Here is a 27,306-nt window from a genome sequence, read left to right as displayed (position 1 = left end):
GTATTAAGTCTCCTCTTTTCTGACACATATAATATTCCTATCCACGTCCTCGCTCAGTGAACCGAGCTGAGGTTTATCGTCACGTTGTCCTTGCCTGGCTTCTTCGGTACTTTACGTGGTACATAATTTGTTACTTATTGTATTAACTTTATTTTATCCTTTACATATTAATCTAATGACTTTTACAAATAAGTCAGTTAATCAATTAACAAAAAAAATTGCCAGTTTTCTCATGAGTATAAATTTCATTCGTCTTCAGTCATACATATTCGCATCTTGTTTACCATTATTTTTTATCACCAATAGCAGATGCTTCAACACATCCCAACGCATGCGGGTTTCTTCCCTACCATGCCTTCACTACAGCCACTAGCATGTCTGAGGTGAGGTGCTCACCATTTCACTGCACGCGGTTGCCTAATGACAGCAAGAGGCAAGTTCATTCCCTCATTTACGCGTCGATGACATTCGGCAGAAACCCGCTAAGGAAGAGTAGGAAGATCATCGACCTTATGCATCTCTTTTGTGAGGGTCGTTACTGACGGAAAAATTGCCTTCTACATCACCAACGCAACAGGAAAAAAGTTAGACACACGGAAAGGTGCCCTAGAGGTCTAAAATGGCCTTCGGTGCCTGGTCATAGAAAATACAAGAACGTCAGGAGTCTGCAAGAGGCCGGTTGGTCTATTGTATGCAAGGCAGCTCCTGAAATCTAACCCCACCTTACCTCACTATCCATGTGAGATCGTCAGGTGGCTTGTTAGTTAGTTAGCTAGTTAATAGGTAGTCAAACAGCTATTAACGTTAGTTATGTTGTTAGTTAATTAGTCTAATAGTTAGTTAGAGTTAGGTAGTTAGTTAATTTTACTATATTCTGTATTTATTTATATATTTCTTATTTATGTATGTATTTATTTATTTTTATTTATCTTTATTTTGTTTTATTTTATTTTATTTCATTTTCTATTGGTCTTTTTCTTTTTCTTTTCATTTTTCTTTTTCCTTTTATTTTTTTTTATTTCATTTCATATTCTATTAACGATTTTTTCTTTTTCTTTTTTCTTTTCTTTTTCTTTCTTTTTTTCATTGGTGTTTTCTTGCTGTTGGTTTACTTTTTTATGTTCTTTTTTTGGTGTTTTTTTCTTCGTATCATCCTGTTGTTGATGTTCTTTATTTCTGGGTGATGTTCTTTTCTATATCATCCTTTTGCTGATGTTCTTTGATGGTCTGGGTGCGCCGCTTTCCTCCCAGAAGAGATCCACCCATAATTTTGGTGATGTTACTGAGGGCCGAAAGGTGGATGATGTTTATTATATTTTTTTCTTTTCTTGATGTCGTGGTTTTCTTGTTCTTTTTCTTGACGTTTTTCTTTTTCGATATTTTTTTTCTTTTCTATTTCTCTTTTTCATCCTTTCTTGATGTTCTTTTCTCTATCATCCTTTTGTTGATGTTCTTTGATGGTCTGAATGAGCCTCTTTCCTCCCAGAAGAGACCCACCCAATTTTGGTGATGTTGGTCAGGGCCAAAAGGTGGATGTTTCTTTGTATTTTTCTTTTCATGATGTTCTTTTATCACTGTTACTTTTCTTTTTCGATGTTTTTCTCTGTTCTTTTTTCTACTCTATATTTTTCGGTGTTCTTTTCTATATCATCCCTTTTTGATGTTCTTTGGTCTGGATGAGCCTCTTTCTCCCCAGAAAAGACCCACCCATAATTTTGGTGATGTTACTTAGGGTCCATTCGTGGATGATGTGTGTTAGGTTTTTCTTTTCTCGATGCTTCGTTTCTATATTTTCCTTTTTCTGGTGTTCTTTTTCAGTTTCAGTTTCTTTGGTGTTCCCAAAACGTGAATTGTCTACGACATCTAACGGGCACCACAAGCCCGGGTTTGTTGTTCGGAGTTTGCTCTCCAAGGTGAATTGCCTACCACGGCTAACGACCTCCACCTGCTCGTGTTTGTTGTTCGGAGTTGTCCCTCTCCTAGGCGAACTGCCTACCCGGCTAACGACCTCCACCTGCCCGGGTTTGTTGTTCGGAGTTTGCTCTCCTAGGTGAATTGCTTACCACGGCTAACGACCTCCACCTGCCCGGTTTGTTGTTCGGAGTTCGCACTGACGAAGACAGGCAAAGCCTCCAAGAGGATTAGCACAAAATTTCAGCTTGGTCGGATAGATGGGAGATGCCTTTTAACGTAGACAAGTGCCAGGTCATTCAAGTTGGCACGAGGAATGAGAAGTTCGATTACGAAATGCGCGGCGTTAAACTCAAAAGCGTTCAATGCGTCAAGGACCTGGGGGTCAAAATCGCGTCAAATCTCAAATTCTCACAGCAATGTATCGATGCAGCAAATAAAGCGAACAGAATGTTGGGGTTCATTAAAAGAAACTTTTTATTCAAGAATAAAGATGTAATACTTCCGCTCTACAATAGTTTAGTCAGACCCCACTTGGAATATGCGGTACAGTTTTGGTCTTCCCACCATGCAAAGGACATTGCTAAATTAGAAGGTGTTCAGCGTCGGGCAACGAAAATGATCCCTTCCTTGCGCAACAAATCCTACGAAGAAAGACTTTCCACCCTTAACATGTTCTCTCTTAAGAAACGTCGCCTCCGAGGAAAACTGATCGAATGTTTTAAAATACTTAATGGTTTCACGAATGTAGACAGATCAACATTGTTCATGATCGATGACACTTTGCGCACGAGGAACAATGGCGTAAAACTCAGATGTAGACAAGTAAATTCAGACTGCACCAAATTTTTCTTCACCAACGTTGTAGTGCGAGAATGGAATAAGCTCCCACCATCAATGGTCCAGTGTAACACGATTTACTCCTTCAAAAAAAAGCTCGATCGTCACTTCCTTCAACTTAATATCAACTATAGTAGAAATGCAACGTTTTGGAGCCTTCTGATTAATGTAAAATCACTTAGGTTTAAGGATAGACCATCTAGTCTGGACCATGGGGTCTGTGTGGTCTGATTTTCTATGTAAATCTATGTAAATCTCTCTCTCTCTCTCTCTCTCTCTCTCTCTCTCTCTCTCTCTCTCTCTCTCTCTCTCTCTCTCTCTCTCTCTCTCTCTCTCTCTCTCTCTCTCCCCTTCTCTCTCCCCCCCTCTCTTTCCCCCTCTCTTTCCCCCTCTCTCTCCCCCTCTCTCTCTCTCTCTCTCTCTCTCTCTCCCCCCCCCTCTCTCTCTCTCTCTCTCTCTCTCTCTCTCTCTCTCTCTCTCTCTCTCTCTCTCTCTCTCTCTCTCTCTCTCTCTCTCTCTCTCTCTCTCTCTCTCTCTCTCTCTCTCTCTCTCTCTCTCTCTCTCTCTCTCTCTCTCTCTCTCTCTCTCTCTCTCTCTCTCTCTCTCTCTCTCTCTCTCTCTCTTTTATATATATATATATATATATATATATATATATATATATATATATATATATATATATATATATATATATATATGGAAAGGCAAGACAAAATTTATTGTAATACTAGAGAATATTCAATTTTCCTCCCATTTAAGTATAGAATGCACTCCCAATACCTCCTCCTCCTCCTCCTCCTCGTTCACCTCAAGTTCAAATCCTCCACGTTCCTCCAACACGTCAGGTTTGCCTGCCTGTGAGGAGCTCCTTAGCGTGTTTGTCCAATGAGTTCTGAGAGCAATGAATAAATATCACCATTCCAGGTTTGGCTTTAGTTTTTTCGTCGTTGAAAAAGTGGAGATTATAAAGGCCATTAAAGATTATCCCCGACTTTTTGTCTGTCTGTCTGTCTCTCTGTCTGTCTGCATGTCTGTACGTCCAAATGTTTGTATTTGTATGTTTTTGTCTATGTCTGTCTGTCTGTGCCTGTTTGTCTGTGCCTCTCTCTCTCTCTCTCTCTCTCTCTCTCTCTCTCTCTCTCTCTCTCTCTCTCTCTCTCTCTCTCTCTCTCTCTCTCTCTCTCTCCTATAGGGATAAATATGTGACGATGTGACAAAATTCAACCAAAAAAATCAACATTCTTTAAAACAATACAAAGGAAGAAAAGATATAAGGGTAAAAGGACGCCACAAACCACCAGGGAAAAATGTAGATAAGACAGACAGCGACAGAGAGACAGACAGACAGACAAGCAGAGAGACGCATGTCAACAGGGCCGTGCCAGGACTCAGCTCACACCGACATGGCAACATTCCCCGCGAGGCACAACCCTCACGAACATCTTTTTTTTACTTCCTTTTTTTAAGTAGCTCACAGCGGTGGGTGGGAAGCTTCTACCACCAGAGAACCTCTATCAAAAGTGTATGTTATAGCTTTCACACTCTATTTTAGTGATTCCTCGTCAATAGTCAATAACTGATTACTACGTAGGAAAACAGAAGTGCAGGTAGGTAGTGTTATACCTCTTTTCCCTTACAGTTTGGTGAGTCCCAGCCAAGGCTCGATACATAATTCGTTGTTAAAAAAGAAGACAGATGGCGGAATGGGATCAGCATCATCTTGAAATCGAAAAAAATTCATTCCCTTTTATCTACGGCTGCGGCATCGCCTCTCCCCCTTGGTCCGTGCTGCTGCTCCTGCTGCTGGTGTTCCCAGAAAGCCCTCCGGAAAGGTTTTCAGTGCAGTGGCATGCACACCTGACGGACGGACGGGCGGAGGAACGGCAGGCGGGGACAGGCCAGGTGCTGCCCCGCCAATGCCTATTCGTCCCCATGAAACAATTACGCCAGTGTCCCTCCACCGCACAGGTCATGAGGCCACTTGTGCAGCAAGGAAGAAAGGAGAGAAAGAAGGAAGGAGAAAGAAGTTATTTGGTTATTGTTGCTGTTGTTGTTTTGATGTTGTTATTGTTGTTGTTGCTGTTATTACTATAATTATTGTTACTATTATTATTATATTTTTATAATAATAATAATAATAATAATAATAATAATAATAATAATAATAATAATAATAATATTATTATAATATTATTATGTGTGTGTGTGTGTGTGTGTTATTGTTGTTGTTGTTGTTGTTGTTGTTATTATTGTTATTATTAGTATTAATATTAATATTATAATAATAATAATAATAATAATAATAATAATAATAATAATAATATGTAATAATATGTATTATTATTATTATTATTATCATTATTATTATTATCGTTATTATTATCATTATTATTACCATTAGTAGTAGTATGGTATCAGAATAATGACGATGCAGATGAGTATGAGAATGTTGCTGATAACAATCACCATCATAATAATGATATCATCGTCATTATAAGGAGCACCAACATCATCATCACCAACAGCAAAAGCAGCAGCAGCAGCAGCAGTACATGGAATACAAATAGCTCCCTTTACTTCCTTGCAATGGATAAATAAAATACTTCAAAAACATAATTAAAAAACAATCACGAATTAAAATCTCTTGTTTCCCGTGGTTTCAGAGTGTTTCAAAACAGATGTTGGAAAACCTCTTACGTCAATCTATTGTTTTTTAGCGAGGCAACGGCAGGCGTGAGGTGAGTAACCCCGGAGCCGCGGTACCAAGAGTCTCCGCCTGGCCCGCGGCGACCCTCCCGACGCGGCCACCTCCACCCTTCACGTTTCTGTGCCAACACATACTTCTATTTGTGCCACCCACGGCTAACCGCGAAGGTTTGCATCGTTAAGAGACCATTAAAAGACCAGGTCACCCACACCCATCCACAAATACAATAATTATACAGCTAGAAGTACTACCTCCCCTCACCCTGACCTTGACAAAGACCCTGGCAAGGTCGTCCGCTCACTGGACCAGAGCGGGGGATGTGGCAGCGCCGCGTAATCACTCTGGAACGCGCCTGAGCTCCCTGGAACACTTTTTGAGCAACATTCGATCATGTTTCGGCTGGCGGCCATGCATCAGGGACCGGCGAGGCTATCCCTGGCCCACTCGACGCCCGCCTGCTGGGAGGAACACCGCGCATACGACGAGTAATATTGTTGTTGTTGTAAAATATTCACCCCTAGTATCATTAAGGGAACGGGCCTTTGTCCGAAGATGGCCCGTTAAGAGGGAAAAGACCGCTCCCCCCTGCACGAGGGAGCACGGGCCTTAGCCAAAGGCGGCCCGTAGCAGGGTGCCGACCAGGGTTGGAGTAATTACAATTCAAAATCTTAATTACAATTACAATTACAATTACATTATTAAAACTTTAAATTGCAATTATAATTACAATTACTCATGTGAAGTTCAATTACAATTACAATTACAATTACTCCAAGAGACAGTCAATTATAATTACAATTATAATTACTCAGCGTCCAACAGTAAGCTTTGGTTGAAAAGAAAAACACTAGCATCGTGCTGTTGTCATTTATTGAAAAGAGAGAGAGAGAGAGAGAGAGAGAGAGAGAGAGAGAGAGAGAGAGAGAGAGAGAGAGGTGGATGTAGGCTAAACGGGTAGGCAGAGGGGGAGGGAGAAGGGGGGGTACAGTAGGTGGCGGGGACTGGGGGAGTGGTGCTATACATACAGACAGATAAACAGGGAATGCGGGAAGGGAAATGGAGAGAGGGAATAGGGTGAGGGCAAAGGATGAAGAGAGGGTGTGGGTCGAAAGAAGGAAGAAAGGAGAAGAGAGGGAGGGACATAATGACACACACAGAGACAGACAGACAGACAGACAGAGAGAACGTCGAAGAAATGAGGGGGTAGGTAGGAGACAGAATGACAGACAGACAGACAGACACAGAGAGGGGCAGATAGACTAAGAAAGATAGTAGTATGGTAGTATCATAAGTACTACTCACCACTATCAATAAAATATGCCTTCTACTATCACAGTCATAATACTTGTCACCATTATTATTAATATTACTATCACCAGCATCACCAGATCAGCAATTCAGCATCATCAATTTTTTTCATGATTATTTCCCTGTTACTGCTGTATGATCGTCATCATTATTTTTTTTAACATTACCATCTTGCTATTACTTTCACCATCATTACTACCACTTTACTGTACTACTAGACTACTACTTTCCTATCAGCACAAGCCTACACCTACAGCGATTAACTTTCCAACAAATTAGCCTATTACTATGACACTGGTCACCATCACCACTAATCACTATTCCATCATTTCATCATGACATCATCCAATGAACTACCATCACCATCTCAGCTACTACAGTCATCATCATCATTCATCAGGGAACAGATTACTATACAATGTCTTTCTTACATTTACAATAGAAAATCAAGAGGAGGACTTTGCCGTATGACGGTCTAGGAAGCAATGAAAGATGTCCCAGTCCACCAAACAGGGAAAAGTGGACGCGTCTGATTCTCGTATAATACGTAGGTTGTCCAGTAAGGGTTGCCATACTTCATCATATACAGTATTTACATATTTGCCACAATAGCAGTAAAAACAAGGATTATCAGAATTTTAGTATGACTTACTTTCTTCGCAATTACAATTGAATTACAATTACTTTGTAATGTAATTAATTATAATTACAATTACTTCATTAAGTTCTACATCCAATTACAATTACAATTACATACTTTAAAGTAATTAATTAAATTTCAATTAAATTACAATTACAATTACTCCAACCCTGGTGCCGACAGACCGACTCTATCGGCGATCGAAATCTAGCCGACCAAGTCGGTTTGTCAACGAGGACTGACTTGTGTCTGACGACGAGTAATAGGTACTTAGAAGAGACAGGCACACACAGGCCATAAGCTGACGGTTGTTTGATGGCAAGCATTGGTCGGAAAACAATTACACACACACACACACACGCACACACACACTTATATTGTCAGCGATCCTTCTGTCACGTGATTAAAAATTTCAAAATCAAGGTATGACACGTGGCTGGTTTCAAGTGAGACCTGTCATTACATTTTTGGGACTAAATGCTCGTGGAAATGTAACTTAGTGTGGGTGTATATATATATATATATATATATATATATATATATATATATATATATATATATATATATATATATATATATATATATATATATATCCTAAGCATCAGCTTCATCATAGTGCACTTGCCTCGACATTTTATCCGGTTAGTGTCACAGTAACGGTCACGCATTAGGACAAGAATACATCGGTGGCCACACGTGTTATTAATAACAAACTTTCGTAGTCACGGACTGTATAATCATGATAATGCAAAAAATAATGAATTTCATGTTTATAAGCCGTAACTGATACTCCGAATTTTTACCCTGTTTGTGTTACAGTAAAACCCTTGCTCACTGCGATACCGCCATGCATCGCAGGCCACACGTGCTTAGTGACAAACTTTACCAAGTCGAGGCAGCATCCAAAGACCGCATAAGTATGGCTACAAAAATCATGAATTACGTGGCAGTAAGTACACCAAATAAGCCGTGCTGAAGGCAATCCGAGTCCCCAGAGAGTTAAAAAGAAGCGCGAATGGGTCAGACACAGTAAGGCGAGCTTGTATAAGATTGAGGCAAGACTGATTAACGCGAGTCTTTGCCGAATCCTCCACGCCGGTGCGAATTAGCTGGAGGGAAGAGTAGCAAGCCCATGAAAGGAAGGAGGAGGAAGACGAGACGGATGAAAACGACCAAGGCAATGATTAAAAAAATAATAAAAATGGAGTGAATATATGAAAGGAAGGAGGAGGAGGGAAAAGAGGGGGAGACTGAGAACGAAGGGAACACTGATGACAAAAAACGAAACAAAATGACACGCAACATCAATGAAGATTATGATAGAATAATAAATATACATAAATAAGAGGGGAAAACATACATATAAAACAAACTGAAAGATAAAAAAAAACGGCTAAAACAACGGACGAGGAAAAAAAACGAGTTATCTGCCGCAGTGTTAACATTAATACCTTAACCTTCACCCAAGGCACCAACGGGTAGCCTGCATGACAATTTGAAAGAGAGAGAGAGAGAGAGAGAGAGATTGGGGCGCCCGCCTTTGGGACACTGATGCAAATGATCACATCATTAAGGTAAATTTCGTGAATATCACAAAAAAATAGATAGACTAGAAGTGTATCAAATCTATAATCAGGAAAAACATTCTCATACTCTGTCGATTAAATACAAAAAGCTCGAAAGCCCTCCCAACACTGAGGGCGAAATGTGCCTCCTTACGTAATAAACATTTCCCTTTACAAAGCGGTGTCCGAAACCGATGCGTCACACCATCAAGAGCCGTGACCAGACATCTCATATTGCTCTCAGAATTTTTTTTTTTAATTCTTGCACGCACGGACACACATACGAGTGCGCGTGCGCACACGCACACATACATCCACATATTGGCTGGAGTAGGTAGGAAGACACCTACCGAACGGGCGCAAGCCACTCCTGGTGAGGTATATATGGGAGGTGAGAAGGGAGCTGAAGCCCTCCAAAGACCCTTCCCATGTCCTCACTAACCGTTTCCCTATTGTCTCACCAACACCGGAGAGTAGTTCAGCATGCTCTCTAAAGACAGATCCTCTCTTTATCCACACCACACTACATTCACACAACATATACACCTTTTCCCAAAATTAAAATTTCAAAATGGCGCACATACACCAAGCCTCGGAGTCCCCGCCTGGGGGGGGGACCACAAATTCCCCCAGGGAGGACTCCCCTTCTGGCTGCCGACCCGAGAGGTGTCTTGATAACTCCTCGAACCTCTTTCTTCTCAATTTCTGCAACATTCGCGGTCTTTGCTCTAATTTTCATTCTGTGGAACATCATCTCTCCTCCTCTAAACCTCACCTTCTCTTCCTTACCGAAACACAGGTTTCTGAGGCTACTGACAGCAATCTCTACTCTGTTCCCTCCTACTATCTCTATCCTAAATTTCAATCCAAAGCTGGTTGTTGCGCCTATGTGCGCAACGACATCACTTGCTCTCGTGCCCACGACCTTGACTCTTCTGAATTTTCCACCATCTGGCTAAGACTTCATTGTCACTCTATTACTAAATACATTTGTGCTGTTTATCTCTCACCTAACTCTACCAACTATGTAAAATTCTTTGACTATTTGAATTCTAAAGTGGAGCACATCTTGACCCACTCTCCCTTCGCTGAAATCTCCATCCTAGGAGATTTCAATGTTCACCACCAGCTTTGGCTTTCATTCTCTTTCACTGACCATCCTGGTGAACAAGCAGTTGGTCCAGCACCCTACACGTATTCCCGACCGTCTTGGAGATCGGCCCAACATTCTAGACCTCTTCCTTACCTCAAACCCTTCTGCTCATTCTGTCAAACTGTTCTCTCCGTTGGGCTCCTCCGATCACAATCTTATTTCTGCATCCTGTCCTATCGCTCCTGTACACCCTCTGGACCCACCGAAGAGGCGATGCTTCTGGCATTTTGCTTCAGCTCGGTGGGACGACCTGAGGATGTACTTTTCCGATTTCCCGTGGAATGATTATTGCTTCCAGGATAGAGACCCCTCTGTGTGTGCTCAGCGCATCACAGAGGTGATTATCTCTGGAATGGAGGCATACATTCCTCGTTCTTTCTCTACTCCTCACGCTAAAAAGCCTTGGTTTAATCACGCTTGTTCTCGTGCTGTCAATGATAGAGAGGTAGCTCACAAAAGGTACCAGAGCCTTCAAACTAATGCTAATTATGAACTTTACATTTCTGCCCGAAATCGTGCCAAATCTATTCTCCGACTAACCAAAAATTCTTTCATTAATAGAAAATGTCAAAACCTTGCTTTCTCTAACTCTTCCCGTGACTTCTGGCATCTAGCCAAAAACATCTCCTCCAACTTCACTTCTTCATCTTTCCCTCCACTCCTCAGTCCTGACGGCAACACTGCCGTCTCATCTATCTCTAAGGCTGAACTCTTCTCTCAAACTTTTTCTAAAAACTCCACTCTGGACGATTCTGGGCATATTCCTCCTACTCATCCCCCCTCTGACTCCTTTATGTCAACATCTACCTTTCCTTCTTGCTGGAAGTATGCCTTCATACAGCCTGTGCCTAAGAAGGGTGACCGCTCCAATCCCTCAAACTACCGTCCTATAGCTTTACTTTCTTGTCTATCTAAAGCTTTTGAATCAATCCTTAACCGGAAGATTCAAAAGCACCTTTCCACTTCTGACCTTCTATCTGATCGCCAGTATGGGTTCCGCAAGGGGCGTTCTACTGGTGATCTCCTAGCCTTCTTAACTGACTCTTGGTCATCCTCTCTTAGCCGTTTCGGTGAAACTTTTGCTATTGCGCTGGACATATCAAAAGCTTTTGATAGGGTCTGGCACAAATCTTTGCTTTCTAAACTACCCTCCTACGGTTTCTATCCTTCTCTCTGTACCTTTATCACCAGTTTCCTTTCTGACCGTTCTATTTCTGCCGTGGTAGACGGTCACTGTTCTTCCCCTAAATCTATTAACAGTGGTGTCCCACAGGGTTCTGTCCTATCTCCCACTCTTTTTCTGTTGTTCATTGATGATCTTCTTTCCACAACGAACTGTCCTATCCATTCCTACGCCGATGATTCCACTCTGCATTACTCAACTTCTTTTAATAGAAGACCCACCCTTCAGGAACTTAACGACTCAAGGCTGGAGGCTGCAGAACGCTTAGCCTCAGACCTTACTATTATTTCCGATTGGGGCAAGAAGAACCTGGTGTCCTTCAACGCCTCAAAAACAGTTTCTCCACCTATCCACTCGACACAATCTTCCAAACAACTATCCCCTATTCTTTGACAACACCCAGCTATCACCTTCCTCAACACTAAACATCCTCGGTCTATCCTTAACTCAAAATCTCAACTGGAAACTTCATATCTCATCTCTTACTAAATCAGCTTCCTCGAGGCTGGGCGTTCTGTACCGTCTCCGCCAGTTCTTCTCCCCTGCACAGTTGCTGTCCATATACAGGGGCCTTGTCCGCCCTCGTATGGAGTATGCATCTCATGTGTGGGGGGGCTCCACTCACACAGCTCTTCTGGACAGAGTGGAGGCTAAAGCTCTTCGTCTCATCAGCTCTCCTCCTCATACTGATAGTCTTCTACCTCTTAAATTCCGCCGCAATGTTGCCTCTCTTTCTATCTTCTATCGATATTTCCACGCTGACTGCTCTTCTGAACTTGCTAACTGCATGCCTCCCCCCCTCCCGCGGCCCCGCTGCACTCGACTTTCTACTCATGCTCATCCCTATACTGTCCAAACCCCTTATGCAAGAGTTAACCAGCATCTTCACTCTTTCATCCCTCACGCTGGTAAACTCTGGAACAATCTTCCTTCATCTGTATTTCCTCCTGCCTATGACTTGAACTCTTTCAAGAGGAGGGTATCAGGACACCTCTCCTCCCGTATATGATCTTCCTTTCGGCCACCTCTTTTGTTTCTTTTTAGGAGCAGCGAGTAGCGGGCTTTTTTTTATTATTGTTTTTTTTGTGTGCCCTTGAGCTGCCTCTCTTGTTGTAAAAAAAAAATATATATATATATATATATATATATATATATATATATATATATATATATATATATATATATATATATATATATATATATACAAAAACTTATCTTTTTCACCAGTGCGTTGTTCCCAACCTAATGCTCTCCTGCGTTACCCATAACGCCTCTATATTCACTCTACATTTAATAATTACACTCTGATGCCCGTAATGTCTTCTCTTGTAGCCATCCACGAAGCATCTGCCTTCCCGTTAGACTGTGATTATGTAACGTAATGATTGTGTCCACCTGCCTCGAGGCCTCGATTGGCCGCCTCGCGTGTCGGGGCAAGGCACGTTATGTGTCCAGCTCGTTTCACATACAGACTCTGAGGCTTCAGTGCACTCAACCAGCAACCACCAACGACCGGCAGCAGCGGCCAGCCTCACACAAACGCATCATATCAGGCAAAATTGAAAAAAAATTCATCCAACTATAAAATCGTTGTCCATTTTACCTTTCCTGTTTCAACAAACCCGTATAAGTGGCAGACTCCATGAAGTTGTCATTACTTAACACCGGACTCTAAAAGGTGTGTGTGTGTGTGTGTGTGTGTGTGTGTGTGTGTGTGTAACTCACCATGGTCTGATCACACTCTGAACTCGCGATCCCCAAATGAATCCCCGAATGAGCATTGGAGCTCTCTGGTGACGAATCATTGGGTTCGGCTGAAACCTCACGCCCACCCGGGAGGCGGGACACAATCCTAGAATGACACCCGGCACCCATGCACTGCTTGGTGGACAGTTGACACGAACTAAAAAGAGATATTTCAAGATCTTTCACTGCGTTATCGCAGATGTTTATAAACATCGTATTGTGGGTTGATTAGATGCTTTTCCAGCTACCACAAGCGAGAGTAAGGACACCCTTCCTTCATGTCACAGTGGGGAGGAGGTGTCACGTAATGTGCCACAGAGGTGACCACTGGCACGGTGACCTATATATATATATATATATATATATATATATATATATATATATATATATATATATATATATATATATATATATATATATATATATATATATATATATATATATATATATATGAAGGAAGGTGTCCTTACTCTCGCTTTTGGTAGCTGGAAAAGCATCTAATCAACCCACAATACGATGTTTATAAACATCTGCGATTTTTTTTTCATTGTGACTTCATGATACTGATGCATAAACTATACGCATTTATATATATATATATATATATATATATATATATATATATATATATATATATATATATATATATATATATATATATATATATATATGACAAAAAAAATGCAATGCGAGGAAATAAGCTTACGAAGAAAGTAGGTGTTGAAGGGCGAAAGTTGAGAAAAGGAAGCGAGATAAGAAAGGCACGAGACAATGAGAGAAAGATATGAAAATGAAAAATTAGCTGGAAATGGAGAGAGTTCAAAATTTGGGTTAATGTGGCATATTATTGATCTGGTTTTGCTGCTCTCTCTCTCTTTTCTTCTTTTCTCGTATCCACTATTTTCTGGTTTGTTTTTTGTCGTCTCCCTAGGGTTAGTTGACGCATGTACGAGTTTGAATCTGTCTTTTTTCTCGTTGCAACTTTGCCTTAGTCCATCTATCCTCTGTTTACCCTCGATCCTCCTTTTTCAACTGGTGCTCTTCAGGCTCCGTTAATATTCTCCTCGTCGTCCCTTAACCACATGACCCAAATCTCTCAGCTTTGACTTTTAAGTGTTCCATAATACGTTCCTCTCCATGCAGCTCTCTTTTACAATATACTGACCATGTGACTAGTGCATGGTTCTCCTACTTTGATTACGAGTCCAAGGCACCTATGCTTATTCTGTCCAAGGTTGTTAAAATAAAAGATCTAATCGCTAGGAAAGGGGGAAAGGCAAGGGCTGGAATATCACACTCAATCGCTCAACCACAGCCACCGCCCGACGCCCCCCCTTCATGCCGCCAAGCTGATTCAGTCTTAGGTCCGCGGAAAGTTTCACTATCTAGATGTTTGTATTGGTAAGTATCTTCTATGCCATCAGCACCGGAGATGTGTGCTGATTTCTTCAACACGAGAAAAATCTAGGAAATAAAAAAGAGAAAAAATTAATGCGCAATTTGTTTTGCTGTCATTATCACACGAATAATTTTGTGTAATTGCTTTAGGTTTATGATGCGCGAAAAAGTGACACGAAGACGATTGCGGGGTTAGTTTTATGTCTTAGCAGTGAGGGGAACAAGACGTCACACTCACTTCCTCCTTTTATCCCCCCCGAAGCGAGTAACCTGTTTAATGGCCTTGCTTCTACACATTTAACGTTTTTTGTTACGATTCTGGGTTAGTGCGCACAAGTGATTGCATAAAAAGTATATAAGCTGATTTTGAGAACGCCTTGCACGTACAAAAAAAGTCAACAAAGAAGAGGAAAAAGAAACTGCTGCTGATATAACTTGCACAACGTTGGTGGTGAGGCTGCATAGGCTTTCATGCTTTGCTGTATTGAAAGCCTGTTCCTAATTTGTCTCATTAATCTATCAACATATCTGCTGAAGGTTAATCTTTACTTCTATTACCCAGACTCTCTCTCTCTCTCTCTCTCTCTCTCTCTCTCTCTCTCTCTCTCTCTCTCTCTCTCTCTCTCTCTCTCTCTCTCTCTCTCTCTCTCTCTCTCTCTCTCTCTCTCTCTCTCTCTCTCTCTCTCTCTCTCTCTCTCTCTCTCTCTCTCTTTTTCTCTCTCTCTCTCTCTCTCTCTCTCTCTGAACGATGTCCTTGAGGTGACATCGCTTCTCATTTTCCCATGTGTAGACAAACAACACACACACACACACACACACACACACACACACACACACCAAGTACCGTTCAGTGTGGCAAGAGAAGGAAGTGCTTATTCTTTACTTTTTTACATGGATTCGAAAGTTTCCGTCACCATCACGTACTAATCCAGTTCTGAGATGCTGTCATGGGAACACTAACAGACAGATCCACAGACAGACAGACGAAGAGGCAGACAGGCAAACATAGAAAAAGGCGGATGAATTGGAAGGCAGTGATACCGGTCGATGCTGGAGGTGAGATGTGATTACCTTGGGCATCCACATTTGCTTCTGATTTTCTCTTTTGCCCGCAAGAAAACGTGACACTTTTGGAAATAAAAAAAAATATAAATAAACACGAATAGTAATATGTGTCACAGTAAGAGTTTCTCAAAGTTGCCTTATAAAGGGCGTTGCAATCTTTGTTCTGAGAAGATGAAAACTTACTCAAATTTCAGTGTAAAATAATTTATGTACTGTACGAATGACTTCGCACGAATTTGACCTTTGTCTGTGTCAGTCGACAATTAGACCTAAGATAAACACACTGAGCATCACTACACTCCAGTTTGGCTTTGTCTACTACACATTATCCAGGCAAGTTTGTGTCTGCCTTGGGCATTTGTTACGTACTTGATCCTAACATTCCCACCGCCACCACTGTTGTCTATCCGTTAAAAGATCGCCAATACACTAGAGACAAACATGACATCATAACTTTACTTCCCGTTCAGTCGCTGTACCACACAATTTTGCACAGTAAGCTTGAGACAACATGTGCCTTTTGTTGCTTGGCCCATACAAAGAAATGACCAACGTTGTTTGTATGTGTCACTTAACATACACATAGAGAACGGGTTAAACATCACTACTCTTTTTATTCGACTTCTGTCCAACACAAATTTTCACAGCATGATTGAGGTAGCCATGGGCCTTCAGTACCCTGGGACCGTATTCTCAAATACTTTCAGCTCACAAAAAATATTTCAAAAGCCCACAAAGGAGACTAGGCGGGTTCTTATGAGTGCTTTTACATTCTTGGTGCAGAAGCCTTAACAAACTATCACTAGGCTCAGAAGACTATCCATGGACATATGCCCACGCTCTACGAAAGACTTAGCAAATGTGGGTGTGTAAGTCCTGAAATGCTTGAGAATATGGATCCTGCTTCTTGCATCACCACCAACAACAGCAACTCCGCCAGGTATCAAACACCCCTCCGCAATACTCTTCACACGCCCCCGCTGAGTGGCATTTCAGCGGCTGGGGTTCCTCTGGGCCTTGACTTTGCAACATCTGTCAAGCGTGCCTTTGTGTCGTCTTAATGCTGGAATGACACAGCGATGACCCCCCGTTCCGCCACACAAACCTGGCCGTTCCTACATACAACAACATTCCTCTAGCTCCTCACACACATGACTTACCCTAAAAAACGATGAGCTGTCAAGTTGAATATACTCAGTTACTCTTCTTAAAGGTTGAGACGCTCTTTCAACAACCTCCATGTGACCAGATCATTATGTTTCCAAGCTCCGACTTTCCACCAGAATTTGAAAGTATTGCAAATCTCTTCATACAAATACATGGGCTTTTGTCTCTATTCCACACGTAGCCATTCATCAAGTTAACGGCGTCTAGTTGTTATTATATACGCACGGGAAACTCTCTCTTGGCGTCCCTCTCCTCCCGTCCGGCGGTGGAAGCGGAAGTGTGAGAGGCTCGACAACTCATTATTAAGTTATTACCGTCCCCCTCAACACCTTCGGCCTTCCGTCGCGCCGCGCTCTGCTTCTCAACACCTCTCTCACCTGGCAAGGATGTGGCCCCGGTCATTACAGCGGTTTAAAGCGAGTGAGGAGGGATACCATATGAAGGACGACGAAAAGAGAAAAAAGGAGAGTATTTCGACAGGAAGAGTTGGGATATTAAACAACTTTCTTTTTCTTCTTAGTTTTTCTTCTCACGAATCCTATTAATCATACTTTTCTCCTTACTTTACATCTTTATTTTATTTTATTTCCTCCACTTCAACATTCTTTCTTCGTTTTCTTCTTTCTATTCAGTCACTCATTTTCCTCCTCTTCCTCATTTTTCTTCTTTATCTATTATTTTATTTTAAGTCTTTTTCGCCTTTCCCTTTCTGCGAGCATTTTCGTATCCTCTTTCATCCACTGCCGTTCTCTTTTATTTCTAAGGAACTAAAACAACACTTCAAAGAGTAAGAAGGAGGGACGACAGCTCTCCTCTTTGTCTTCTCCCGCCTTCAATTACTCCCGAAGACAATCCGTAGACAATGCTATGTGGCGCTTCTTCAGGTGTCTCTCTCTCACTCTCCCTTCCTCCCTCTCACAGCGTGTTGGCGGTGCTGGCGGCGGCGAGGCAGGCGGCGTGCTGGCGTGAAGGGGGCTCTTCCACTCTTGAGGTGAGTTAGTTTGTGCTCCTCGTCAATCTCAAGTTCTTTTTGTGTTTTTTTTTTTTTATGATCCTATTCCTTTTATGTTTTACAGCTTTTGTATTTTTCTTCTCCTCGAATTATTATTATTATTATTATTATTATTATTATTATTATTATTATTATTATTATTATTATTATTATTCATCTTCTTCCTCTTCTTTTTCTTCTTTACTATTTTTTTCTACTTTTTCTACTTCTTTTTCTCCTTCTCCTTCTCCTCCTCCTCCACATCTTCCTCTTTCTTTTCCTCTTCCACTTCTTCCTCCTCCTCCTCCTCTTCTATCTCTTCCTCTTCCTCCCTCTCCTCTTCCTCCTCCTTCTCTTGCTTCTTTTTTCCTCCTCCTGCTCCTCCTACTCCTCCTCCTCTTCATCATCCTTAGATTTAGTATTATCCTTCCCCTTCCCCTTCAGACAGTCTTCATCATCAGCGCTAGGCCACTCCCTGATCGACAAGATGCCATGCTGCAACATTTTTCTCAACAGGATAATCATGAGCTGCCCAGTATTTTTTTTTTTCTTCTCCTATAGCGCCGGTAGGCTTTCTTCAGGAGCCTGGTGGTCGTCCCAAGCCCGTCATGGCGCAGGCAATTTTTATAGTGTCGTCATTAATGCTTGCCTCATGCCGCCCCCCGGAACTCATTCTTGATTCACTTCGACGGTTTTTTCTAGAGGCCGGGTTCATCGGCGGTGACTGAAAAATCCCAGGTGGTAGCGGGCGGATTCGAACCGACGTCGTCCATGGCACGGTGAATGCGGGGCCCGCACGTTAACCACTCAGCCACCGCCTACCCAGTATCCTAATGCTCATGCTCATACTCACGTACTCCTTATATTTTTCTTTCAACAAGGGGAATCATAGAGACAGGTTGAGAGACACAGACAGACACAGACAAACTGGCAGGCGGACAAACAGATAGACAAATAGATGGACTTAGTGAGACAAACAATTATACACACACACACACACACACACACACACACACACACACACACACACACACACACACACGCACGCACGCACACACACACTGAGATATAAACACAGGCACTCAAAGAAAAACACGAATATCCACCAAAGGAAACAAACAAGGAGGGGGTTCACCCAGACTTCCTGCGCACCTCTGCCTCGCCCGGGCCTGGCAGCGAGAGGTCAGGCCCTGCAGGTCAACAGGTCAGGGCAGGTCAAGTTCCGTACAGGATGAGTGAGTCTCGTCGCGTCATGGGGGTTAATAATGACGAGGAAAGTTTTTATGATTAAATTTCGTTTCGCTTCCACTTGGATTTCGATTTTTTTTCTTTCCTTTTTTTTATGTGTTTGTTTGTTACGACTGAATGATTATGAGGTGGATGATAAATTACTGTCTGACTTTAATATCAGCTGTTACTTCTTTTTTTTTTTATGTGTGTTCTGTACGTCTTCTTGTATGTGTTTAATGTGTCTGTTGTTATTACGAAAATCTCTCTCTCTCTCTCTCTCTCTCTCTCTCTCTCTCTCTCTCTCTCTCTCTCTCTCTCTCTCTCTCTCTCTCTCTCTCTCTCTCTCTCTCTCTCTCTCTCTCTCTCTCTCTCTCTCTCTCTCTCTCTCTCTCTCTCTCTCTCTCTCTCCACTTTCTCGCCTCATCCGCCTTCGTGCATCCCATATTACCGGTGAGTCACTTCCTACTTTCTGTTCCCACCTTCGGTTTCATTAAAATAATGTCTTCCTTCCTTCCTTGTTACTTTTTACATTAATCTTCCGTGCAAGTCTTTTCTCCCTACTTCCTTTCCTCCCTTTATAACCCCTTTTAGTGCACTTCCTCTCCCCTCGTCTCCACTGCTTCCTGCCGGATCTCACTTTCCCGCCTTACTCCAGCCTCGCAGCGTGACGTGGGGCTTGGAGGTCACTCACGAGACTCCTATCTAGCAACCCGTAGTTTATCACCCACGTGCCAGACTCAGTCCTAACCTTTGCAGTCTTTCACTTTCCCAATTTAATTTTCAATATGTAGCAGAACAATATACCTAACTTACAAGACTCCTTGCCTCAGTCTCTATTGCTAACATCCTGCAGCCTATCGATAAACAGAACGCCTCTATCAATCCTTGCACTCACTCTTAGGCTTGTACCATGACGCTTGATTAGTTCGTATGACCCTCCTCTTCGTATGATTCTCGCTAGCCAACGCGCAAAAGTCCATCGTCTTGGGAGAAAGTCTGAAAACCCTTAGTCTCCCCAGGTCTTAGTACACTGACAGATGACCAGCTCACAAAACACCTTCTTTCAGCTTGTGTATTGGTGCCTAACGCCCGTAACAGCATTTGCAATCTCCCACTTTCCCCACTTAATCAGAGCCTCGCAGCATGACAGTACGACAACCAGCGGCTCATACAGCTCCTCTTCCTGTCTCCTCTGTGACTGATGCCCACAGTGTCTAAAATGAACCCCTTTGACAACATCTGCAGCGCCTTTTGTTTCTTCTTCTCTAATTCCTGCTATTTTTCCTCCTATTTGTACTCTTGTTCGTCTTGTTTATCTTCTCGTCCTCTTATCCTATTCTTTATTTTCCTATTTCCTCTCTTTTATTTATATTGGTCTCCTTTTCCATCTCCTCCTCCCTTTCCCCTCCCGTTCCCCTCCCCCTTCCCCTCCCCTCCCCCTTCCCTTCCCCTCCTCCTCTCCCCCGACCCCTCCCTTCCCCTTCCCCTTCCTCTTCCCCTTTCCCCCAACCCCTCTCCTCCTCCTCCTCCTCCTCCTCCTCCTCCTCCTCTTGGAGTAATAATTTCAAACGATCTTAAACCGAGTCAACACTGCACAGAAGTTGTAAAAACTGCCAACAAACTGATCGGATTTATTGGTCGTACATTTGAACATAAATCAGAAAAAGTGATATTGACACTGTACAATTCGTTAGTTCGCCCACATCTTGAGTATTGCGTTCAGTTTTGGTCTCCCTATTACAGAAAGGATACAAATAAACTCGAGAGGGTGCAGATAAACCGAACGAAGACAGACTTAAAGAAATGAACTTATTTAGCTAATCAAAGCGCTGGCTAAGAGGTGACCTTATTTTTATATAGAAGTATTTGAAATGTTCAAGGGATTCGACAACGTTAATGTTCATGATTATTTTACATTCTCTCAATCAAGAGTAACAAGAAACAATGGATACAAAATAACGAGGAAGCGTTTCAACTCAAATGAATCAAAGCACTTCTTTAACCGTGTCATCAATGTATGGAATGCTCTGCCTCAAAACGTCGTCGAAAGCGAAACTATTTGCACGTTCATAAACCGACTAGACAAATATTTAGAAGCTAACCCTAACATCCGTTCTTTTGCTCCGGTCTAGCAGAAAATAGTGTTAGCTTAGTCGCCGTATATGATCTTCCTTCTATCCATATAAAATTCCATTGTAGTTTTTCTGTACTACATGGTATTCTTCTTTTTCATGCCAGCTTCGGCTGGAGGGACTGGTGGAAGGGGAGGAGTCTTCACCTTTGCTGTCCTGTGTCTCTGTCTCGTAGATTAGAGTAGATAGTAGCAACAACAAACAGCCTAGTTTGGACCAAAAGGTCTGCTGCTGTTTGCTTTTCCTTTGTACTTCCTTTGTACTTCAGCAGCGACAGCACCCTCGACGTCAGGTGCAAGTCACATTCTCACCAGGGGCGGCTACATGTTCTGGCATTACTCAGCCAATCATTTTTTCCTCGGTACCTGCTCGTCTTCTCCTTATTTGCTAATGAGTTCTCGTCGTCCACTCATTCGTAAAATTAAGAATCATTATAAAGTGAAGGGATAATTACACACTTTTTGCTGTGCCATTAGAGTAATAAGCGTGCGAGTCTGTACCAAGAATTTGTTTTCATTATGAGGTACTTAGTAGGTTGCGGGTGGTGATGGTGATGGTGGTGATGGTGATGGTGGTGGTGGTGGTGGTGGTGATGGTGGTGGAGTCAATGGCGGCGGTCGCTGGCAACCCAAAAATCATGTTTTCTTTAAGGAGGGAGGAGTCGGCCATTACGTGATGATTAACTTTACATCACTTTAACCGCACACAAGGACACACAAAGATATAAAACCACATGCAAGAACCCAGACGGCGCACACCTGGCAGCTCCGGAGAGTGTGATTCACCAACTCCCCTCACAATATATAATTATGTCTATACCTATCCTCCATCTATCTAATCTTACATATATCTAGACTTATATCCTGACTAAAATGTTATTCATACTTGTCCATTCTTTCTTCTGCATATCGTCACCCTCATAAAATAATTCCCTAAGTCATTTTTCAGCGTTTCCGGGTTTTTGTCTACATCAATTTTTCATCATGTGTCGCTCATTTCTGTATATATAGTTGCCTTCGTCATTCAGGGTTTGAGTATTCTAGAATTGACCTTTTCATTTCTGCCTAAATCCTAAGCCCAGTGAGATAATGACAGTTCTTTTCTGATTTCCTGTAAAGCAGAAAATAATGACTTGGGCGGTTTGTTTACGAAGGTGACGATATTTCACCTTTCTTACTCGAAATGCAGTATGTGCCGGGCCTCGTTTACATTGCACACGAGTAGCGCTGTTGATGGACACAGCTCGGCGGCGCAGACCGGAGAGTTGCATGTTTGTCAGTGGGGACGGTGACATCTAAGTACGTTTCAGTTATCCAGGATCATCAGCCATTTACTATCACATAGGGGATTTTTTTTCTTTTTTTTTTTTTACGTTTACGCCTATAGCGCCGGTAGGCTTGCTTGAAGGCCCTGGATGGTGTTCGGCCCCAGCCCGTCAAGGCGCAGGCAAGTGTTTATAGTGGCGCCATCTTCTCTTGGCTCATGCCACTCGGCGGTGACTGAAAAATCCGAGGTGGTAGCGTGGGGATTCGAGCTCGGGTCGTCCATCACGTGGTGAATGTGGGCCCAGCATGCTACCACTCAGCCACCGCCTACCCTAATCCCACCTCTAAAATTAACTTAATCACTATTTCTTTTTTACATCATCAAAGAGTGGGAATTTCTATATATTTTTCTTCAATTTTCGGTGCGTCTCCTTTACTGTTTTAAAAATTATGGAAGAACAATATTAGCCTGCATGTGTGTCTGCAGGAAGGGTGAACGTAAATGACTTTCAAATGCCTCCTTGTAGCACATCAGGCTTTTTCAATGTGCCCTCACACACCCGGTTAGCTCACCTGTGTCCTATCGCTACACAGGTGCTGCAGCGGCTGGCAGGTGGCGGCGGCGGGTCAGTCATGGTGCAGCAGGATGTACCTCGGAAGGGAGAGTCACCCATCTACTACCTGCAGCTGCCCCCCTCCCCTTACTACTATGCCGACGACTCCGCCTCCGCCTCTGTCCCCCTCCCGGCCCACCACAAGGCAAGTACCGAGACGCCTAGAAATGGAAATAAAGTTGATCCTCTTTTTTTTTGGGGGGGAGGGGGGAAATATCCTGGGTTTTTTTTTTAAAGGCGCAGTGTGTTGTTGGGTTTTTTTTTATCTTTTAATGCTATTACTTAGAGTAGAGTTTATTTCATCACATGACTTACATAAACTCAGACGAATTTTGTTTTGTTTTTGTAATGCTAGGCTGTGAATGAAGATAAAAACGCTGGGAAGATAAATCATTAGAGAGACAGATACATATATAGATAGATAGATGGGTAGATAGATGGATAGAGATAGATATAGATAGATAGATATAGAGATATAGAGATATAGATAGACAGATAGATAGATAGATTATAGATAGATATAGATGGACAGACATGCTTCGTTTTAAGTGATGGCAAGCTCAACGCTGCTTATTTTCTGTCTGTCTTATTAGTTATTCACTGTCGTTGGGCAGGTGATGACAAACTAAGGCTGAGCACGCCAAATCATTTTAATTCATGGCAAACCTATTTAACTGAGTTTGCTGAAAACGTGATGGAAGCTTAAATTCAATGGACGACCATGATCATCAAATATTTTATACAATAATGTGAAGGAACCAACAAGGCGGTGATACTGAATATTGAGGTCTACATTGGGAACTAAAGGTTTACCATGATGCAATGCCTGGCCCAAAAATTTAAATGATACTCAAAATCAGGCAACAAAAATTAATAAAATTATTTTACTACAATAATATCATTACAGAAAATAGTTTAAAAAAGAAAGCCAAAGTGAAATAGATAAAGACACCAACCATATGACTCAAAATTTAAGCCTAGACTCTAGTCATACCAAATATTATTGAAAAATTTACCATTTTAAGCACGTTTTATGAAAAAAGAATCTTACCAGAGTTATTAGGAAAGGAAGAGCTTAATCTGCCAGTTATGAGACTGGAATTTCAACGGATCAACTTAATGTCCCGCTGAAAACATTATAAACGAATTCTAGCGGTGGCATCCTGCAAATCACTGGCCACTGAAGCTCTGTTTGGCAGGGGATGAGATGGCAGCATACAATGATGTATCGTCGGCATAAGCTATCATTATAGAAGATATTTTATTACCCATATCACCAATAAATATAAATAAAAAACGAGGGTAAGGGCAACAGCATTAACACATTGAAAATATCCCATAATAGACACCACTGAGTGCTGGGTATCGAACTCGGGTCTTCTGAGTAGAAGCCAGGACAGCATACCTGACTTCTACTCAGAAGGCCCGGGTTCGATCCCCCGCACTTACACAGGACACAAAAAGGGTCTCAAAACACTGCTTTATGGAATATCAGATTTAACCAAACCGAGAGACAAACAGAGAAATACAAAGAAAGATATATATGGTTATCACTTTTATAATTCTCATCTTTATGGAAAATATTTATGTAATTTTCTTCAACGTTGAAAGGGATGAAACCTCACTTGCAAAACGACGAACTTGCTTTTCATCATGACGATTAATATGGTTTCAACTCTGTGTGTGAGTGTGTGTGTGTGTGTGTGTGTGTGTGTGTGTGTGTGTGTGTGTTGGGGGGGGGGGGCGCGGTCCGTGCGTGCGTGCGTGCGTGCGCATGTGAGAGAGAGAGAGAGAGAGAGAGAGAGAGAGAGAGAGAGAGAGAGAGAGAGAGAGAGAGAGAGAGAGAGGGGGGGGGGGGAACTGAGTAGGCCTTTCCATGTCACTGTCATCTTAAATAGAAAAAAAATCTCAATCTGCTATTTGAAGCTTTGCATGATGTACCTTATTAGAACCCTCATCTGTCTTGTCTTTCAGGTGGACATCGAGTTCCTCATCAACGGCCGCCCAGGTAAAGTCTACCACTATAGCTCCCCCTTGACCTCCCTACACAGCCATTACCAACCACAGCCTCCACCTCGGCCATCACCACCACCACAACCATCACCACCTCCAGCACCACCGCTACTCACCACCACCTCACCCCCTCTGTCAACGTCCCCTGCAGGCCCTACACCCAGCAAGCCTCCTCTCCCACCGTCGCCACAGAAGCCCTACAGACGCTCGCAGCTCGTGCTAAAGAAGAAGTTTGCTTTTAATGGCAAACCGACGAAGGTGTACGTGTGGAGGAACGGCTCCCCCCTCACCGTCAAAAACCACAGAAGAGCCCGCCAGCCCTTCAGGTTCTGAGGTGTCGCGACCATCCTGTTATATTAGTATGTTGATAAGAAAATATCAAACTAACCTACATAATAATGAAATATCTCCTTGGTTGATTATGCGGCCACCGGCAAGAGCCACGGAAGAGCCCGGCAGCCCTTGTGGTTTTGAGGTGCTGCGGTCTTTGCTTCATACTGCTGTGTAAAGAACCTCAATAGCGAAGAATTCTGCGCACTAATGAAAAAATCTCTTCTTGACTATATATGACGATCACACCGGAGTAGTTTACATGAATAAGAAATGTATGTATGGTAGCCTTTTTAATCTATATATGAAGACAATGCCGAAGTAAGTAGCGTCACAATGAAAACTGTTCTTGGTTAGATGAGCAGGCTTTGTCTTTTATGAAGATGTATGATATAATGCTAAAATTCTCTACATATGATGAAAACCTCAAAAGTTGCTTGAGCAGTCATTTGTTTTTCTTATCGGAAATACGTGTTTACTAATATGGCCGCCTGGGTATATCACTAAGGCAGGGATGGAAGCGAGGCTAAAAACCCTGCCACGTGTCCAGCATTAATTTGTCCTGGAGAGAAACGTGGGTGGACTGAAGAAAGGCAAAGGTCCCTGGCATCCGCCCAGGGATACTGTCCCTCCCTCATCGCTGCTGCGTCACGCCTGTCAACACGCGGCTGATGAATGACATGCAAATCAAGGCACACACAGTAGAACAGGCCGCAAGGAAACAAGCTCCCAAACAAAGCCCTCCACGTAGCCAAACACCGCCTGACCCTCCTGCCAAAGGTTCACCGTACACGAGACCTACCCATTATGCGCGCGAGCTGTCCACCCTTCGTACAAATTCTTCGTAAGACAAAGCATTTAACTACCCCCTTTCACCCACACTTCGAGCAGCCAGAAGCCCCGGGAAGCTGAGAGCCCCGCCCCTCCAGCTAGCCCGGACCACGGCCTCTGCCTTCCCGGGGTACAGGCGCGACTATAAACAAGGCAGTGAAGTGAGTCATGTCTTCCGGCAAGCTCCGAGCCTCAGGTTATTGCCGGCATTAGGTGATTGAGGCAGGTATGATAAATACATAAATTATGGTATAATTATAGAGTTTGTTTGATACTTCCTGAATACTTGAGTTATAAATATGTATATTCGACTTGAGATTTTCCTATGTCTAAGACTTTTATTTATAGCTTTTCCCGACATGATTTTAACTTATATATCTTTCAGGAGGTTTCTAATCAAAAATTTCTTTGTAAAACTTAATATTCAAAACTAGAAGAAAAAAGAAAACCAACTTGAGATTCTAAGTCGTGAAATATTTGGTCTGACCCCGAGCTCCTTTTAATATGCAGACTCAGGATCTTCTTAATTAAAAGTAAGTAAGCAAGTAAGGTTCACCTTACTTGCTTATTTTTTTACCTTATTTTTTTAACATCTCGGCCTATAGCGCCGGTAGGCTTTCTTCAGGGGCCTGGATGGTGGTCGGCCCAAGCCCGTCATGGCGCAGGCAATTTTTCTTATAGTGGCGCCAGTTATGCTTGGCTCATGCTGCCCCCCGGAACTCATTCTTGATTTGCTTGGACGGTTTCTTCTAGAGTCCGGGTTGATGGGTGGTCTTCAAGACAGCATGTGGGTAGTCTTAGGCCACTCGGCGGTGACTGAAAAATCCCAGGTGGTAGAATGGGGATTCGAGCCGACGTTGTCCATGGCGCCCTGAATGCCAGGCCCCCACGTTAACCACTCAGCCACCGCCTACCCCTAAATCTAATTAATTGAAATGATTTGTTGAGGAAAAACAGAGTTAAAAATGAGATCCACCCTGACGAGCTCGTGCCAAAACAGCATCAGTTGTCAAGCTCTTCATAACATTTTACGACCTACGGGGGGAAAAAGGCATAGTTAAACAATATTATCTAACAGACTGCGATACCAAACAAGAAAACCGCATATTTTAATGAGGACGAGAATAAAATAGCGTTTATAATGGTTATATCACGAGGAGAACTATACAAACAGCAATGGCAACTATGATGAAAGAAGCAAGGAAGAAGCCATAGCG

At 42.5% G+C, this 27,306-nt stretch overlaps 1 protein-coding gene across 1 annotated transcript in view; it reads left to right on the top strand.

Moving 5' to 3' along the window:
- The window catches only part of LOC126998921 (uncharacterized), a 41,345-nt gene extending 14,856 nt beyond the window's left edge, over positions 1 to 26,489 (top strand). Inside the window, exons 2-4 of the mRNA XM_050861181.1 lie at positions 17,605 to 17,674; positions 22,896 to 23,060; positions 24,890 to 26,489. Coding sequence (XP_050717138.1) covers positions 17,605 to 17,674; positions 22,896 to 23,060; positions 24,890 to 25,261 — 607 coding nt within the window. The 3' untranslated portion in view covers positions 25,262 to 26,489. The remainder of the gene's footprint in view (positions 1 to 17,604; positions 17,675 to 22,895; positions 23,061 to 24,889) is intronic.
- Positions 26,490 to 27,306: the final 817 nt, after the last annotated feature.

The sequence above is a fragment of the Eriocheir sinensis genome, chromosome 15, assembly GCF_024679095.1.
Source record: "Eriocheir sinensis breed Jianghai 21 chromosome 15, ASM2467909v1, whole genome shotgun sequence".
NCBI classification, from domain to species: Eukaryota; Metazoa; Arthropoda; class Malacostraca; order Decapoda; family Varunidae; genus Eriocheir; species Eriocheir sinensis.
The sequence above is the reverse complement of the archived record's forward strand: the minus strand, read 5'-3'. Positions and strand labels throughout refer to the sequence as shown.